The following is a 16,695-nucleotide window of genomic DNA, read 5'->3' on the forward strand; positions in this document are numbered from 1 at the left end:
CTTTTTTTAATTAGTCAGCATCTCTTTAATGTTGCTTGCCAGCTCTGAAGATTGAAAGCAGAGCTTTCTAATGCATGTTTAGCAGCAGCCCAGGAATGCTAGCAGAATGTGAAAGCCTTCTCTACAACCAGACAGACTATGAGAAGTGGCCAAATATGGTACTGCTTCAGCATCCTGAAATACCTTTGCAGATGCATGTGGCTGAGCAGCAGCATCACCACACACGATTACAACAGAGAACATTTTTGATGCTGCATTTTTACTGCAAAAACTACACACAGTTGCCCTTTTACTCACCCTTCCCCCACCCTTTTTTTTTTTTTTTTTAAATTAAGGGGTGTGATAGCTAGAGGAGGATTCTTCACCACTAGCACAGCTGAGCCCCTGCCAAAGGCTTAGTCTGTTGGCATACATGAAGGAGCAAGTCTACAAAGCCCTGCTTTCGGGGGAGTTTCACAACTTGTGCAGAACTCCCTGGTGCTGCACGATGACAATTGCTGGCACGCAAGTTGCCAGTTAAAGGCCATTTGGGGAATGTTCAGTGATTCACTGTGGACAGAGCAGATAAGTAAGAACAGAGAAGATGTGTTTTGTGGAAATGCAGTCCCAATTATTCTGACAAAATTAATGTCTGCTTACCTTTTCATACCCATGATTCGTAACTCAAAGAAGAATCAACCTTACAGAAGGCACACCTAGACTTGGTGTTAGCGTCTTCCATTCACAGAGCTGGAATTCTGACAGCAACATAGCATAGAGGTATGTAAATTAGTCCTAAATGAGAGATTGAACACCAGTAACAGTCATATGAAAAATAAAATACTCAAGAGGAAGACCTTTCCTTCTGTTATAGATAATGATACAGGTTAATACAATCAAGAAATTTCCCATCTTGCTTCCTTTTTGCGGTAAGCACGGTTAATTCTGAGTCAAACATAGAAAAGAATGATAATGATTAGAAGAGTTTAGTTTGAATTTGGGCCTCAGCATGACACTATTGTGAATAGATGTTGTTTAAAAAATGGTTTCAAACAGAGCTGTCTGCATTAATTTGGAAACTAAATTAAGAGCAATTACTTTGTTGACCATTCCTGCAACGCAGTTCAGTGTTTTGTGCCAAAACAGGTGATTTCCCCCAAATCTGTAGACTCTTGAAGAATGCTTCTCTAATTTAAAACAAACACATACATATATACACCTTTTCCCAGATTATATGAAAAGTTCTCCGCAGATATAGGAAATAGTCTGCTTTCTGTGTCCTTATGCCTGATGGATACCAGTTGTGCTTCTCTGGATTTTAGAGGTGAGTAGAACTCTCCACAAGGAGGCAGGAAAGGTGCTTAGCTGTGCTGCTGAGAAGTGTGAATAATCATTGTGCTGGATCTGAATTGTGGGCTATTCCAGTCTATGTGTAAGGGGGGTTGGAACTAGATGATCCTTGTGGTCCCTTCCAACCCTGACTGATTCTATGATTGGTTGATCTACATCACTAAAACGTCTTTTGGGGATATAAATAAAAAGAGGAAGCAAAATAACGTAAAAGATACTCTAACAAGAGGCACAATAAACATTGAAGTTTGTCCTATTTTTCAATTATTAAGTCATTGTTTTTACTGAAGAACAGTTGAGAAGTGATGCCAAATTAACTCTTTGCTCAAATTAACCTTAAATATCTCTCTTTACTGAGACAAATGAATGCTGTTATCTACATTCGGTATGAAAATGGAGGTAAAGTTGCCAAGAGCCACGTAACTCGATGGTAGGAGTACCTCAGCTCTCAGACTTGAGGGCTACAGATCATTAATGGAAGTTTTGCACAATGAAATAGTGAAAGTGCAATTTCTGCTTTGTGGTAGCAGCAAGTATGAGGGAAGCTTGGCATATTAAGGCAGACACATAAATTCCACCCAGCTCTTTGTTCTTTTGTTTCTCAACATTTCTTGAATTCTTCCCACTTTCTGTGGTTAAGAATTCTTGCAGATGTTTTAGATTTCTTCTAAGTGCAGTTGAGCACTACTTAGATTAGTTTTTTAAAGACAATATGCAATATAATTTTGTACTAGGCTTCATTTTCCAGAGCCTTATGTTCCCCTCTGCCTTTTGTTGTCATATGCTACCCATTTTAATAATGCGCTTGTTAACCAGAAATTATTCCATGAATATTTTCAAGCTTTGATCATCCTTTCTGGCTATAGATGTTTTGTCTATCTCTGTAGTAGAAGAATGCTGTGCTGAATTGTGGTCAGTGGTATACTTGCAGTTTCACACTTTGCCTGAAGAAAAACTGTGATACTGTTCAGCATTGCTTGTTGAAGAAGTAGTGAAAGTAGCTGTGGTGTGGGATCAGGTGATGGAGCACAAGCAGCAGCTTTTCTAGGCATAGGACCAGCTGACATCACAAAACACATACAGGAGAAATCAGAAACACCTCCTGGAGAACACTTACTGCTTCCACTGCATATCCTTACAGCTGGACAGTGCAAACAGCATCTGTGGCTGTGAGTTAGATATGCAGGAGCATCATACATCTCTGTGCTCCCTGTCAAGGATGAAGGCTCTGTCTTTGTGCTCTGCTGTAGCCCAAACCTTGCCTTGAAGGCTCTGCAGGTTTCAGACCACCTCTGTGCCACGTTGGTGGTAACAAATCAAAACAGATTTAAGAGGAGGCAAAAAGCCTAGAGCAACATTAGCAAAGCTAATTTGGCTTGTGAGGCTGACTTGGGACAGTAAGCAGCAGCTGAGAGAAAAATCTTTCAGAAATCCATTGTTTTCCTACTTTCTTCTTCCCTCCTTCCCTTCAGTTTCTCAACTACTTTCAAGCAGAGGAAAGTTAAGTACTCCCAAGCCGGAACATGAGTTAGGAGTGATAAGAGTTTTTTCTGTTATATTCAGTTCACAGGCAAGAGAAAAATGGAAAATGAAAAAGTGAAGCTTCACCTGAAATAACTTCATGAACAAAAAAACCCCAAAAAACAACAACAACAAAATCACTTTCTCAGCAACTCACCTCTCTTCTGTAGGCAAAGTGTGAACAAATGCATGGGAGCAGGAAACGTTTTCCTTTCAAACACTCCCACAGTGATGAAGTGCAAGGACAGCAGAAGTGGGTCATTCATGCAGCCATACAGGAGCTGTCAGCTCTAGCAGGCACAGCTGCGTGAAGAGACACTCTGTAGAAGAGTCTGGGGACAGCCTTCAGATTCACAGTCAAATCATCACCACAACAAGTGGAGGGAGAGCCTGAGATTGCACAGCACAACATATTTAGGTGTCTGCAGTGACAGTAGTTTTTTGCTATCAATAAATTGCAGCTTGTCTGTCACAGCAAATGCCTACCAGGTGGGAAGTTTCTTTCAATCCCAGGATCTACTTTCTGGTGAAATAGTGCACTGCAATTGCAGGACAAAGCTTTTAAATTGTCCTTTATGGTCTGGTACACAATCCAGAGGTAGCAGATACTGTTCTGTCCCTCAAAAGAGAGGAGTCTATACAGCACAGAGAATATAGAGCATTTGCAATGCAAGAGGCAGTACTGGTTCACATAAAGTTGTAGCCATACCAGCACTCCAGGGTGCAGTTTGCATGTAGAGTGAGTGGTTGTGTAAGAAAAGTTCACCTGACATATTTTGAAGGCAAATAGGATCAAGAAAATCTTGATGCTGATTTTTCTTCAGTTAGCACAGGCCCATAAGTTAAGAAAGGTACTAAGCTGCTAGCAAAATCATCTGGACTCTCCCTCAGCCATTTCTCTCCATGGTTCCTGGAAGCAGCTGTTTTAGGTGATGTTTCTAGAGTGGGTGTGCTGCTAACTCATTCAAATGGTAGGCCTCCTGCAAACTTTTAAGAGGTCTCTGCTTGGAGCAGGCATTATTTTCCAGACCTTGTTCAGTGTTACTCTGGGCACTGGTCTATACCCTTGACAAATTCCTGACTGAGCAGATTATAAGTGCAGCCAGTGACCCAATAACCTTCATTTTCCTGAGATGATGCAATGGCCAATTCATGCTCAGGAAGTACAGCAGGCTGAGCAGAACATGAAATGAGCTGCTGAAATTCCCAAGTCAGCGTTTTGTTACCATGCCATTGAGGGTAAGATTTCAAAGTGCAGAATGGTCCTTTAAGTTCTCTCTTTTATGAGGTCAGGCTAAACGCTTCCCTTTTATATATGAAGAGAGGGTGATCTTTACTAGAATCCACACTGGGTTTGCTTGCTTTGATTTCTGCTTTTGTTGAGAGCAGGAAATGCAGCTCTCAATAGCAGTTCAGGATTTGCTGGAAACTAGCCCCTAGAAGAACAGTGGGCTGCAGAAGCATTGAAGCAATTTAGCAGCAGAAACTCTCTGCTGCAATCACATTATTTCCAGGCTCTGTCACTCAAATGCCTTTCCTATCTACTTAGCCCTTAACTTCAAGACTCTGTGTTTTATTTGGGGCAGTGAATAAACATGAATGATGGAAGAAAAGAGCTATAAAAAGTTGACCAAGGTGTGAGAGAAGGGTCAAAATTTCCACATAAACTTGTGAGGTAGTGAAGGGTACGTTATAAACACCCAGGACTGTACGAGAGGAATCCTGTAAGACATTATATAGCCCTGCTTCCATCTTCTTGATTTAATGAGCTACAGTTAGCTCGACAAGAAGAAACAACTCCGAGCACATCTACAGGGATCTCCAGGAAAGCATTACAAACTGTATTAAAACTGGTAGATTGGATCAAAGTGCCAGAGAATGTTCTCTATTGGTGGTATTTGCAGTAGCAGAGTAATTAACTGGATGCACTAGTACACAGGTTGGGTTGGCTGCAGACACAAGCAGGGACTGGAAGTCTGCACCAGATAGTGCTTTGAAGATACAGCAGCCAGCAGAAGTGCCTTAGTAACTAACTCCAGCCATGTATTGCCATAGTTGTGCTTGATCTTAAGAGCATGTCTCACATCATGCATGCTTGAGATTCATGCCAGCCCTACTAGGCTGGAAAACTGTTCCCAGAAAGCTCAGATCCTTTTCCACAGACTGCAGTAATCTGGACAATTGTTTAGATTAAATAGTTTAGGCTGATTAACCTCCAACCCTAGCACTAGGTTCCCATTACAAATTTCAGTAACACCCTGTAAGGGACAGAGACAGAAGGGCCCCAGAGCCAACCCTTACTGTGACTGTATAAGCCTGTTTCTCATTCTTGATGTCAAAAGGAGATTGATTTGTAGTCCCCTCTAGCCATAATTAAAGACTAGTCCAGAGAATTCTCTTCCTGCCTGAACTAATTCAGAACCAATACATGTCGATTCCTCTTATGCCAACAGTATTGTGAATTCAAATAGCTATCTCCCAAATATGCACTTACCTTCATGCTTTCTTTTATGCAGAGGAGCCCTATCTGCTCTCACTCTCCCTTTGGCACTTTCTCTTTGGCTCCCAGGACAGACTCTGCTTCCCTTTAATTTCAGGATTTCTGCCCTTTGAAATGCTGTGCTTTGACAAATCGAGATTTCTCATTGCAGAAGAGTTTCTGTAGGGAGAAAATGTCATCAGGACATTCAGACCTGGCACCTAGAATTAATTCTGCAGGAACCAGCAGCTTTGCAAAGCTCCCTGGGCCTCTGTGGAAGCAGTTAGGCAGAAGAGTTGCCAAGTAGGTTTTGAGCAAACAGCTGCTTTTTCTTTGAAAATCTGAATGAAACAACAGAGAGTCACTGCCAATGGGCTGTGAGAAGGGGCTGGACGTGAGATTGGACAAACACTGCTGCAGTAGAATTTTCCAGGGACCATATAACACGTGTGGAAACAAAGCTGAAATGGGATGCAGGGTTTCTCCTTAGTGCTGCAACATTAAGAATAATCTGTTCTTAGTCCAGAGGGAAACGAAATCAAAAGAATTTGATCCTAAGTAGTAAATAAAAAAATGTTAGGCATGTTCTGGATGTCTGTGTTACTACAGGGACCAGCCAGGGATGAGTTATTTGTCTTTCAGCTACACAACTGTTAAAGTTCTAAGAAATGAAGTCATGGCTTTCAACATGCCCCAGTAATAGAATGCATTTCTGTTTGAGCTCTGAAGGTGGCCTAGACTCTCAGAAATGCATGGATGTCTCAAAACCCACCACCTACTTGTCTGCAAGATCAAAAAGGACCAAAGCAACATCTGAGTTTACCTAATTTAAAACATGATTCTGTAATTCACCATTAATAGTGTTGTTGCAGGTGCAATTTACCCTCTCAACACTGACATTTTTACTGACAGGATGCAACTACGGACAGTATAATCCCAGAAAACATCTGAAAAAAAAAAGCCTCAGCTCATCTGCTTGCTGTCTCAATTTACGTATTTTTAGAGTTTCACTAGGAATTTGAAAGTAGCCCAGCATTTACCTGTTTCAGGAAAATCCAAGCATAGCCCCCCCTCCTCCCCTTATTCTGTTTCCCTTTTGCACCATGGTAGAGAAGCAACAATCTCTTTCATTGTGTCTAGAAAAGGCTGGAAAGCTGTTATCTCATATTTGGCCCTCCCTGCTCTTGCTCACAGTGATTTTTTTTTTTCTCCAGCACAGGATTTAAGACTTGCTTGTGCTGTTTTGGCTAGCTCCATTCACACGTATCTGAAATCATGCTAAGTATCTCAGTTCCACTGTAATGTGACCCAGCAGACTTCTAGAGACCTCTCTGAAAATCCCAAAGCCACTTCTTAACCTGTGCCTGTCCTACAGTCCCAGAAGAAAATAACAGGTGACTTTCTGTTTTGTATCTAGCAGCTCTCCCCTCCACTCAGAAGCAATTACTATATTAGGAACCATCCACTGTGTTAAGCTTGGAGGAAGAAAGATGTGAAAGAACCAAGTAAAAGAGAATACCTGTTGTCTTCATCAATGGACATCATGAACCCGTTATGAACCTACACAGGGATCAAAGAGTGTAAATTTTGCTGCTTTGAAACAATCTTTGTAGTGGGGAAGTTCTGAATAGACTTTTGTGTCTCCTGCTCTTAGTTTAGATTAATGCATTTAGTCTAGATATTAAGCATATTTAGAGTTTTTCCAATTCTAGGAGAGGTGTTGTGGACACCCTTGAAAAGACATTTTTGCAGATCACAAGATCATAGACAAGCCAAAATATGCCTGAGCTGGTCAGGTAATAAAGATCCACTCCCCTGTGAAAGAGATCCAAGATGACTCCCAAACAGTCAAGAAACTATCCAGAAAATTCCTCTGTGGCTGAACTGCTGGGCAACAGTTTCTGAAAGCATCACAGGCATGTCACAGCTCGTGATTACCTTGAGAATTATCCAAAATAACTGTATTATCACCACCAAATTATAGAGGATGGCAACTGGACTGCAAGCCAAGCAAAACAGAATGACCAATGAAGCTGTTTTTCTGAGGTCTTCTTTCTGAACTTGTATTTTTTCTCCCCAAAGTTTTAATATGTGGAATCTTGGTAACACAAAGTCCTAAATCAGAAGAGATCAATATATGAGGTCAGCAATAATAGCAACATGTTCATATTAAAGTTCTCACCTTCATTTTTCTGAAGCAAACAGAAATATACTCAAAAGTTATGTTGGCAAGCAAACATTTAGCTAAAATCACTACTGATTCCATGAGGCAGTAGTTCAGTCTAGGCTTGAAGAATATACCCATTTTGTTCCCTAACACACCTCAATCTTAGGTCATAACTCAGTGACTGGGTTGTCAACTCACTAAATAGGTATTTAAATTGTTGGTAAAACAATGTGCTTTCCTCCCCTGTAATAGATTAAGCATTTAACATGCATTGAGCTGCTGAAGGTTTCACACCAACTGTGCCATGCATAGCCCTTTTTTCTTTTTTCTTTTAAATAAACTGTTAGCATTTGAGACACAGTGCCATTTGAACTGATCTACCATTTTAAAAATGCAAACAAAAGATGAATATGTAGAAGAGACAAAATACTCATGCTTATGTAGCTGAAGGCAAAGAATAAGTAATTCTAGAGAGACTGGAATCATTTGTGTGGCATTAGTGTCTCTGCACTCTACATCTCATGTAGCTGCTGATGACTAGAAGCATCTCTGAGTAAACTCCAAAACTGGTTCTGTGGGTAGAAGTGTCACACTAAGGCTTCAGTGATTCAGGATCTTCATCATATTTTGCAGGAAGGAAGCTTTGGTAAAGGAGGAGATTGATTTAAATAAATTGCAAGAGGTTTGTCCAAAGGATTAATGCTGTTGCTTCTCTTGTAGAAAAAGCCTAGAAAAAAAACACTGGGGTAAGTCCTGACTTAGTGGATGAGAACTGAGGCTGGTGCCTTAATATAGGTGGTTACAACATAAGGCAAAACCAAGGCACCAAGCAAAGACTCTTGCACATCAGATTCAACTCTGGAAGACAGGATGTTTGTCTAAAGCATTGGCAGTGAAAAATGGTTGTTCTTGGCACAAAGCACAATCACTGTTTAATTAAGTCCCTTTGCTATACAGTCACCAAAAAAGAATGCATTTGATTTCTCTGGAACTGACAGACTGCAGAAACATTAACATAAAATATGATGTAGACCAGTTAGTAACTAGATGGGATTACAAATATTAACCTTTTTCTGGGTATGGCTATTACTGGCCTACCTAGTTCTTTGATCACAGGAACTTGCCTGGCTATTGCATTCTGTGCAGCCTGCTCTGTGGATTTGAACCATCTCCCTTCCTGGAATGTAATTTTCCATCTGTGAAACAGGAGTGACTCATTTGTGGTGCTTTATGAACCACAAAAAATAAATGGTCTCTAAGAGCAGAGTATTCTTATTGATACTTGAGACCCACGATGGGGAAAGTTCTAACTAGAATCAGGCAGTTAAGCACACAGCCTGTGCATTGCCTCTCTGAACGTCTAAAACTGTCATTTGAGAAATCTCTTAAGCATGGCCTTAATCCCATTTAGGTCAAATTGAGGTAACTCCATTGCTGACAGAGTATGAAGGACTGTTCGTTGTTTTGGGGTTTGTTTTGTTTTACATCCTGTAAGTATGTGCAACAGCATTTGCTGAACTGGGACATAAATATCTTTTCTGCTTCAGAAGCAATGCTGATTAAAACTATTATCCAGCAGGACATCCTTAATAAAATGCAATGTATTTATGGTCCAACTGGAGAACGTATGAGACAGTGCAAACATTTATAATACACCCACTGCCCCAGAATCTGATCACTCTTTCCAAGACTTATATCAAATCAACAATATAGTGATTTATGTTCCAGTAAATATTTTAAAGAATAACTCAGAATATACAATGCAACTTGAATGCAAAGATCATCAACTATAATGCTGGAAGAAACCTCTGTGTGAACCTTTTCGCTTGGGTCAGTCACATCTTGGAAAACACGAACAGCCACAAAGACAACTGATTTTGAACAATATTGAGAGAAGATGGAGCACAGTTGAGACAGTTATTGTAAACCAAAAGCCTGGAAAGAAGTGAATATTGATCTGTGTGCCATTGAAGATTCCAGCCAATATAATTTAATTTAGCACTTTAAGAGCAAGACCTGTATTAAGAAAATAGCCAGCACCATTTTCTCACTGTCATAGAATGGTTTGGGATGGAAGTGACTTCAAAGAGCATCTATTTACAACCCCTCTGCCATGGGAGGGGACACGTCTTACTAGATCAAGTTGCTCCAGGCCTCATCCAACCTGGCCTTGAACACTTCCAGGAAGGGGGCATCCACAACTTCTCTGGGCAAACCTGTTCCAGTTTCCCCCACCCTCACAGTAAAGAATTTCTTCCTCATATCTAATGTAAAACTACCCTCTTTCAGTTTAAATACATTACCCCAATGTGATTTCTTTTCCTTCAAAAAGCTTCTGAGGCTGCTAAATTAACATTTGCTTTGGTACCATGAGTGAGTTTTCATCTTTACAAGTTTTGAACTTAATCTTTATTAAAAATAATAACATATAAACAACTTTTAACTTTATAGCACTACCAGTTATGGGTAAACATGACAAAAGAAACCTTCCTCACCTCTGATAAACTCTCACAGTAGATACTTTAGGAGGCTAAGAAGTCACCACACTATCGATTTTAAAAATAAATAAATATACTTCAATAACCAGTAAGGAAATAAAATAATGCTTGTTATAGAAGCTTAACATTATCCAAATTAGGCATGAATAAACCTCACATATTAGTATTTCTCCTGTCACAGTAGATATAAGTGACAGACTTGCACAGGTGAAGAACTTAATGTCAAAAGATGCTTGAGGAAGAAAGTAGTGTTCATAATGTTTTCAACCTAACTGAAAACCGTGCTGCATGGAAAGTAAGAACAGAAAGACAATTTCCCAAATGCTTTTTTCTAGTAGTTTAAAACACCCATTTAAAAATATTTTTAAAGCTATTTTAAAGCAGTTTAGCCTAATACGTGCCTAGGGACTCTATAGCCACCATTAAATATTCAGTTAACCAACCCTAAAAGAAATCCTCCTTCAATCTTTTTTCTGTCATGGAGAACACATGGAAGAAACATGATAAGCACATCTGGTGGCGAATCCACTTGATGAGCACAGAGAATGCCACACAGAAACAGCCCCTGCTACTAGCAGCACCAGACTAGTTGTAATGCAACTGATTAGCGACAAGATTTCTGGCATAGCTCTCCTATGGAGAACTGAAGCAGCCTAACTGTATGTACATGCACAAAGTTACATCTAACATGAAAAAACAGTTGAATGAAAAGCAAAACTAGCCTTCCCACCAAAAACACCACCACCACCACACACCCAGTGCCCTTGAATAACTGGTGTTTGACTTCTGTATGTAGTTACATAGGTGTGGTTAACTCATTCTTTTTTTTAAAAAAAAAAAGGCAGTCACTGACATCTATCACAAAGTGTTTAGTTTTGTCTGTGCAGGAGAGCTTTAAATAGAACATCCTCCTCTGTCACCTCAGAATTCTACCTTTTCCCAGCCTTGAAGGTAGATAGAACTTCTGCCTTAGTTTGCTTACGGAGCAAAATAATAATTTGCATGACCACCAGTGCAACACAAGTCACAAATATCTACAATACAGAAGAAAGAAAAGGAATTCTTTTAAGGGCTTACTGTTGGTGAAGACAGTCTAGTTTAGATCGATTCTCTTGTTGAATTTCTCTGGTGCTGAAACAACACAACCCAGAACTCTTCCATAGTGTTGAGTCCAGCAGTGTCCCCCCATGAGCACTGTGCTACTGAGCCAGATGGAGTCTGTCCCTCTGTCTACCTCCAAAATAATTTACCAGACATCATTCCAGGTAGTAAGGTCAGGTAAACCAGCACTTTGTTACACACTTGTAACTCACACAGCCAGTTTTCTGCATTTGGCTTCAGAAACTTTTTGTGACAGAAATGTGTTGTTCATTAGCATAAACAACCACATGTTTAATGACTATTACTGTGAAGTAGGAAAAGCAGGAGTTTTGGGCAGATAATTGTCTCTGTTAATCATGATGCAATTACATATGTACACCATCTCTACAGTATATGGCAAAAATTGAAAAAAAAAATCCAAACCCAGAGATTAAAAAAATGTAGGGAAGGTAAATGTAGCGATGGCTCATGCCATACGCATGGAGTGAGTATCTTCTTGGTTGGACTGATTAAAAGCAGAACTGTGCTCATGAGCTTAACATATTTACAGTGAAGAGGTTTCTAAGATTATGTATTCATCCCATCATTAGGAACCAAGTAATGAAGATATGGGAGACAGATGAAACAACAGTCTAGCCTTCAATTTTTGTTTGTAACCTTTTCTTGCTTTGAAGCTTCTGATGTAGACAAATGATAAAAAGATCAAATTATTTTCTGAATAGCTGGGGAAACAATACTAGACTATTTGTACACAAGCAACTTTGAGGCATTTTGCTTTTAATTTGTATACAATTCCTTAAAGTGAATTCCACAGGAAGACAGGTGAGATACAACAGAGCTTGTTTACCATTTCACAAGTTAACAGAACAAAGTAAACATCTGTCCTTCTTATTAACTACCTTCCGTCCTTTACTCCAACTTGTCACTTTCTGCTGCAAGTTCCCATGCCAAATAAATGCATGGACCTGTTCCAAACTCCACTGACATTTGCATGTGGACTTCAGCGGGACTGCAAATTATAACAGCAAGAAAAAATTGAAATGGAAAGATTTTAGGTGAGCTTATGTTCTCTTAATGCTTCTCAAATGAAGACCCCAAATTCAGAGTAAAAAAAATACTTCAGCTGTTGAGCTCAGCTACTCATCTGACTGTGGTTCCTCAATGAAGCACATAGCTAAGGAGAAAAAAGGGCATTAAATCAGAAATAGAAAGGTCTCAAAATAACTGTGCTAAATTCGTTTTGGAAGTCCATTTTATCTGGAACACAATTTGAGCACACTCTTTCCTTCTATATACTGATGAAGTCTTCTAGCTATACCATTTCCATACATAGTTGCATTCGACCAGGTTTTTGGCATGTTTCAAACTGGAAAACACCATCCTGATCAAAATATATGACAACAGCATTATACCTACAATAAAATACTGGCATGGTGCTAAGGACAACATCATCTTTCTTCATGCTTTTATGAGACCAAATGATGAGAGTTGTCTTTATTTAAGTCTTACAGCAATAAACAGTAACTTGACCCCCTGCTAAAAATTTACAGGAAGCCTTTTCTTGGTGTAGGAATTCTTAACATGAAGATTCTGTGGCACTACTCAGAGTAAGAGGAACTTAAAATTGCTTGTCTCTGATAGAAAAGGTTGGTATATGCACATAAGCCTACACATCACAGCATATCTGTCAATGCCATTGATTCCATTTGGGATTTGCCAATTTTTTCCTCTCATGACTGTGGATTCTCCAGCAACTCTTCTGAGTCTGAAATATGTCTGTGCCAGAGAAGAGACTCTTAACAATAAAAACCTTTGTACACTTTAATATTTATTAATTGTCTAGTAATTTTTTTTGCTATATATTTAACACTAGTGTGACAAAATTCCTGATAATTATAGCTCATGCAGGTAACTTAAATGCAGAGTTAGCACTATCTAAACTGGTAAAATGACCACTAAAGGGGGGTTACTGTTGAGTCTACAAGACAAATATTTCAGCAGCAATGACAACTAGTTGGGTATGCATATAACATAAAAGGCTCAGCTGAATTTACTTAGCAGGTATCTAAATGACAGCACAGCCTTCAGAAGGACTGAAGTGGCAATGTCCTCTGACCTAAATAGACTTGACATGATTGTTGTTTCAAGAGGCCTTGAATAGAGTTGGAGGCATGTTGGAAATTGGTGTTAGGAGAGATGTTTCTGTAGTTAGTCAAATAGTCTAGGCTTTTGCTAGTTAGTTTCTGTAATTTGTGTTCTTTCTTTGACAAGGTAAAATGTGTCGCCAACTCTACCCCTATTATTATTGTTCAGGTCACAACACATATTGAGAGCATACTGTACCTTTCTGCAGCTGAAGACAAAGATTGCTGACAGATTGCTGCTATTCCTTCTCTGCAATTCCTTGGGGAGTACATTTTCATCAATACCAACTATGAAAACAAATTCCCTAGAGTCCAGATTTTTAAAAAATATACTACAGAAAACGTCTACTTGTAAATCATGTATTATTTTCTCCTACAATACCCACAGGTTTCAAAACAAAATAATTACAAGTGAAATTAAAAGAAAAACAAGAGTTGTTATAGTCTTTTGTTGTACTGGGCACTTCCCTTTTTTGACTAACATACATTCTAACAGAAATCCCACAGTACGAGACAGATAACTTCAATTCAGAACCAAAATGCAAGCTATTCTGTCCAATGCTAGAGCATGTGTATGTGTGGGTAATACTGTAAAAGTAGTCACACATTAGAGGTATACCATTGAAACAGCATTTTCCTTCATGAACCTCCTAGTAATGAGGCAGTGACAAGCTTTCCATTTCTTTGTTTTCTGAGCTCTTTAACGAATGGCTATTGCCATATTTTGTAAACCTAAATACTGCACAAGCAGAAGCTTGTTGGTATCAGGTAAGGAGCAATACTACTAGTGCAAATAGGTGCAGAGACACTTCCTCCAGTTTTGGGGGGAACCAGCTATATTACACTGAAAGAGGACAGGCATCTTCTTTGAACCCACACTCAGGTGTGTTTCTCCAGTCAGACATATACATCCTTCTCCATCTTGGTCTTCTTTTTACTAAGGTAGTTGGGGTAGAACCACCAGCTCATGTGATGTTTATCATATGAAAGATTTCTTGACTGCTTTCCTATTAATATTACAAATGTTTTATAACAAGTCAAGGAACAATAAATACCTCAATCATCAGGAAAGTGACAATAATACTGACTTAGTGTCTTTAGTAAAAAGTGAAACATTCTCTCCTGAGATATAAGTCAAGGAAGGAACAGGAATGATGAACCTAACACTGTACCATTATTTGATCATCATGCATCTCAGCTGACCAGATGAGAAAGGTCAACTGTTTATTGCCCTCTGCTCATCCAAAGCTATGACAGGCAGTTTATTTAGGTAAGTGCTTGGCATACCAGAATGTTGTCAGAGCAGTTCTCACTGTACTGTCCTCCTTTAGCTTATTTCTTAAAAAAAAAAAAAAAGGGGGGGAGGAGGGGGAAAGAAGAAGAAGAAAAAAAAGGAAAAAGAAAAATAAAATCTCAGCAGGTTAACCTTCATCTTCTCTCAGCTCTGTGGGTAGAAATTTGTATTGCTGCTGGCGGATCTGAGCCAGTTTTTTCCTTGCCTCTTCCAGCTCTCTCTCCTTCTTCAGCATTTCTTCTTGGGCTGCAATGATCTAGAAAACAGAAGCATAAATTATGACAGCAAGGAATACTGTCTATAAAGCAACACCACATTTCTGTGATAGTTTTTCTCTGCTTTACTTCTTGAGTGATTGTACTAACCTGAGCAATGCCACCAACAAACTTTGTTTTGACCACAACGTCATCATCCTCTGCTTTCCCAAATGCTGCTTTTTGGGCCGCCCTGACAAGATTGTCTGATGCTCGCTTGACAGCGTTTCCTGCAGCCTTTGAAAAAGACAAAGGACATTTTATAGCAACAAAAATACATAACTAACATGGATTCATATGGGCATCAAAACTAAAACATCTTTGCTTGGCTACACAAAAAAAAGGTGTATTTTACTTTGTTTCTTCCCAGAGAAAAGCAAATAAATATTTCACAATCTCATACAGAAAGAAAAACAATTCCCTACAGTTTCAAATAAAACACTGGATAAAATCCATAATACTGATCAAATTTGAGTTTTATTTGAGGAAGAGAAAGAGAAAATGAAAGCTAGTGTATGAAGAAACATTTTAAGGCAATGAAATTTTAAAATCAATGAAGTTTCCCATGAGGGCAAATTATCCACTTAGCCATAATTATCTCACATTTAAACTTTTATGGCCCAAAAGGAACACTGGCCACAACCCAGTCTGGCACTTAAACAAGTACTTTACTTTACTGAACATATGCATAATCTTGCAGAGGCCAGGAGGATACTCATGTGCACCCAAGTTAGGTGTGCCTACCTGTTTGCAAGCTCACTGGCAATCTGACTGCAGAATAACTGCAGAGAAACCAACTGTACTCAGTCGCTATGAAAACGTGTACAGTAAAAATTCTCCACTCTTACTCTTGTGGCTTATCACGAGCATGAATCTACCAATATTGCACCTAAACCAGAGCATGGCACAAGTCAGTCAACTTCTCAACATCTTTTACAAGTTAAGAATGAAACCAGCAGTGAAGTGAGCTGTAGCTGCTGCTGAATAATGACAAACGCACAATCACTTGATAAGCTGAAGTGCCCCAGAAACCCACAAGGAAGAAAAAATTTACCAGATTTCTGAAAATTCAAGAATTTTAGGCTTTGATGACACAGTGCTAAAACAGCATTTACACAGCACCACTCGCGGGTTTCAGTAATTGAAAATGCTGATACCTGTAGCCTCCTCATGGCTTCAGAGTCATGATCAGCCTTCACTTTGCAAGCCACAAGCAATTGTGCTGTAGAAGCTGCCACTTGCTTGGCAGATGAGATGAGCTTCTCCTCACTAGCATGGCCTTGTACTGAGGCATTAGCTGCTTCACAGAGATTGCTGGTTGCAGCTGCCACCATTCGGGCCTAGGAGAAAGCAAAAAAAGTCACCTGTGTATTCTCACAGGGTATTATTTATTCATGTTCCTTAAGAGAAGTCATTACTTACAGCAGAAATAAGTCCCTGAGACCACTGACCATCATCAGCTGCATTTGCAGGGATTGCTCCAACCTGAAAGAACAGTTCAGAGATGGCTTACAATGGACAAGAAAATATGATTGTTTTGGCTCAGATCTATACAAACAGTACACCATGAAAAAAAGAAAACACCTGCAGCTGGGACCATGCCCAGCGCACACAGGAGCAGAAAACCCAACTGAAAGTTAGTTCTCAGAGTGTCTTCCAGTACACATCTGCCTGCTCATGTAGCATCCAACTTGCTTTGCTGCCTGACTTGCCTTAAACTTGGAACACGTGGAAAAGTCCCAGACTCTGGATTGCTGCAGCTGAGACTCTGGCCTCAGCAACAGTATTTTGGTTGGGATTAACTTCTTCCCTTAAAGACTGCAGTATTATTTGCAGGTTCTCCAAGCAGACAAGAAACTACCAGTAAAAGTAATTTGCTGCAAAAATTCCCGATCTTTCAAAATGGCT

General features: G+C 39.5%; 1 protein-coding gene across 1 annotated transcript in view; it reads right to left on the minus strand.

Annotated features, from left to right (window-relative positions):
* Positions 1-14,660: 14,660 nt before the first annotated feature.
* TLN2 (talin 2) overlaps positions 14,661-16,695 on the minus strand; it is an 83,399-nt gene continuing 81,364 nt past the window's right edge. Inside the window, exons 53-56 of the mRNA XM_054387757.1 lie at positions 16,210-16,272; positions 15,945-16,127; positions 14,899-15,024; positions 14,661-14,789 (exon numbers count right to left, since the gene is read on the minus strand). Of these exons, the coding sequence (XP_054243732.1) occupies positions 14,661-14,789; positions 14,899-15,024; positions 15,945-16,127; positions 16,210-16,272 (501 nt within the window). The remainder of the gene's footprint in view (positions 14,790-14,898; positions 15,025-15,944; positions 16,128-16,209; positions 16,273-16,695) is intronic.

Source organism: Indicator indicator, chromosome 16, assembly GCF_027791375.1.
Source record: "Indicator indicator isolate 239-I01 chromosome 16, UM_Iind_1.1, whole genome shotgun sequence".
NCBI lineage: Eukaryota > Metazoa > Chordata > Aves > Piciformes > Indicatoridae > Indicator > Indicator indicator.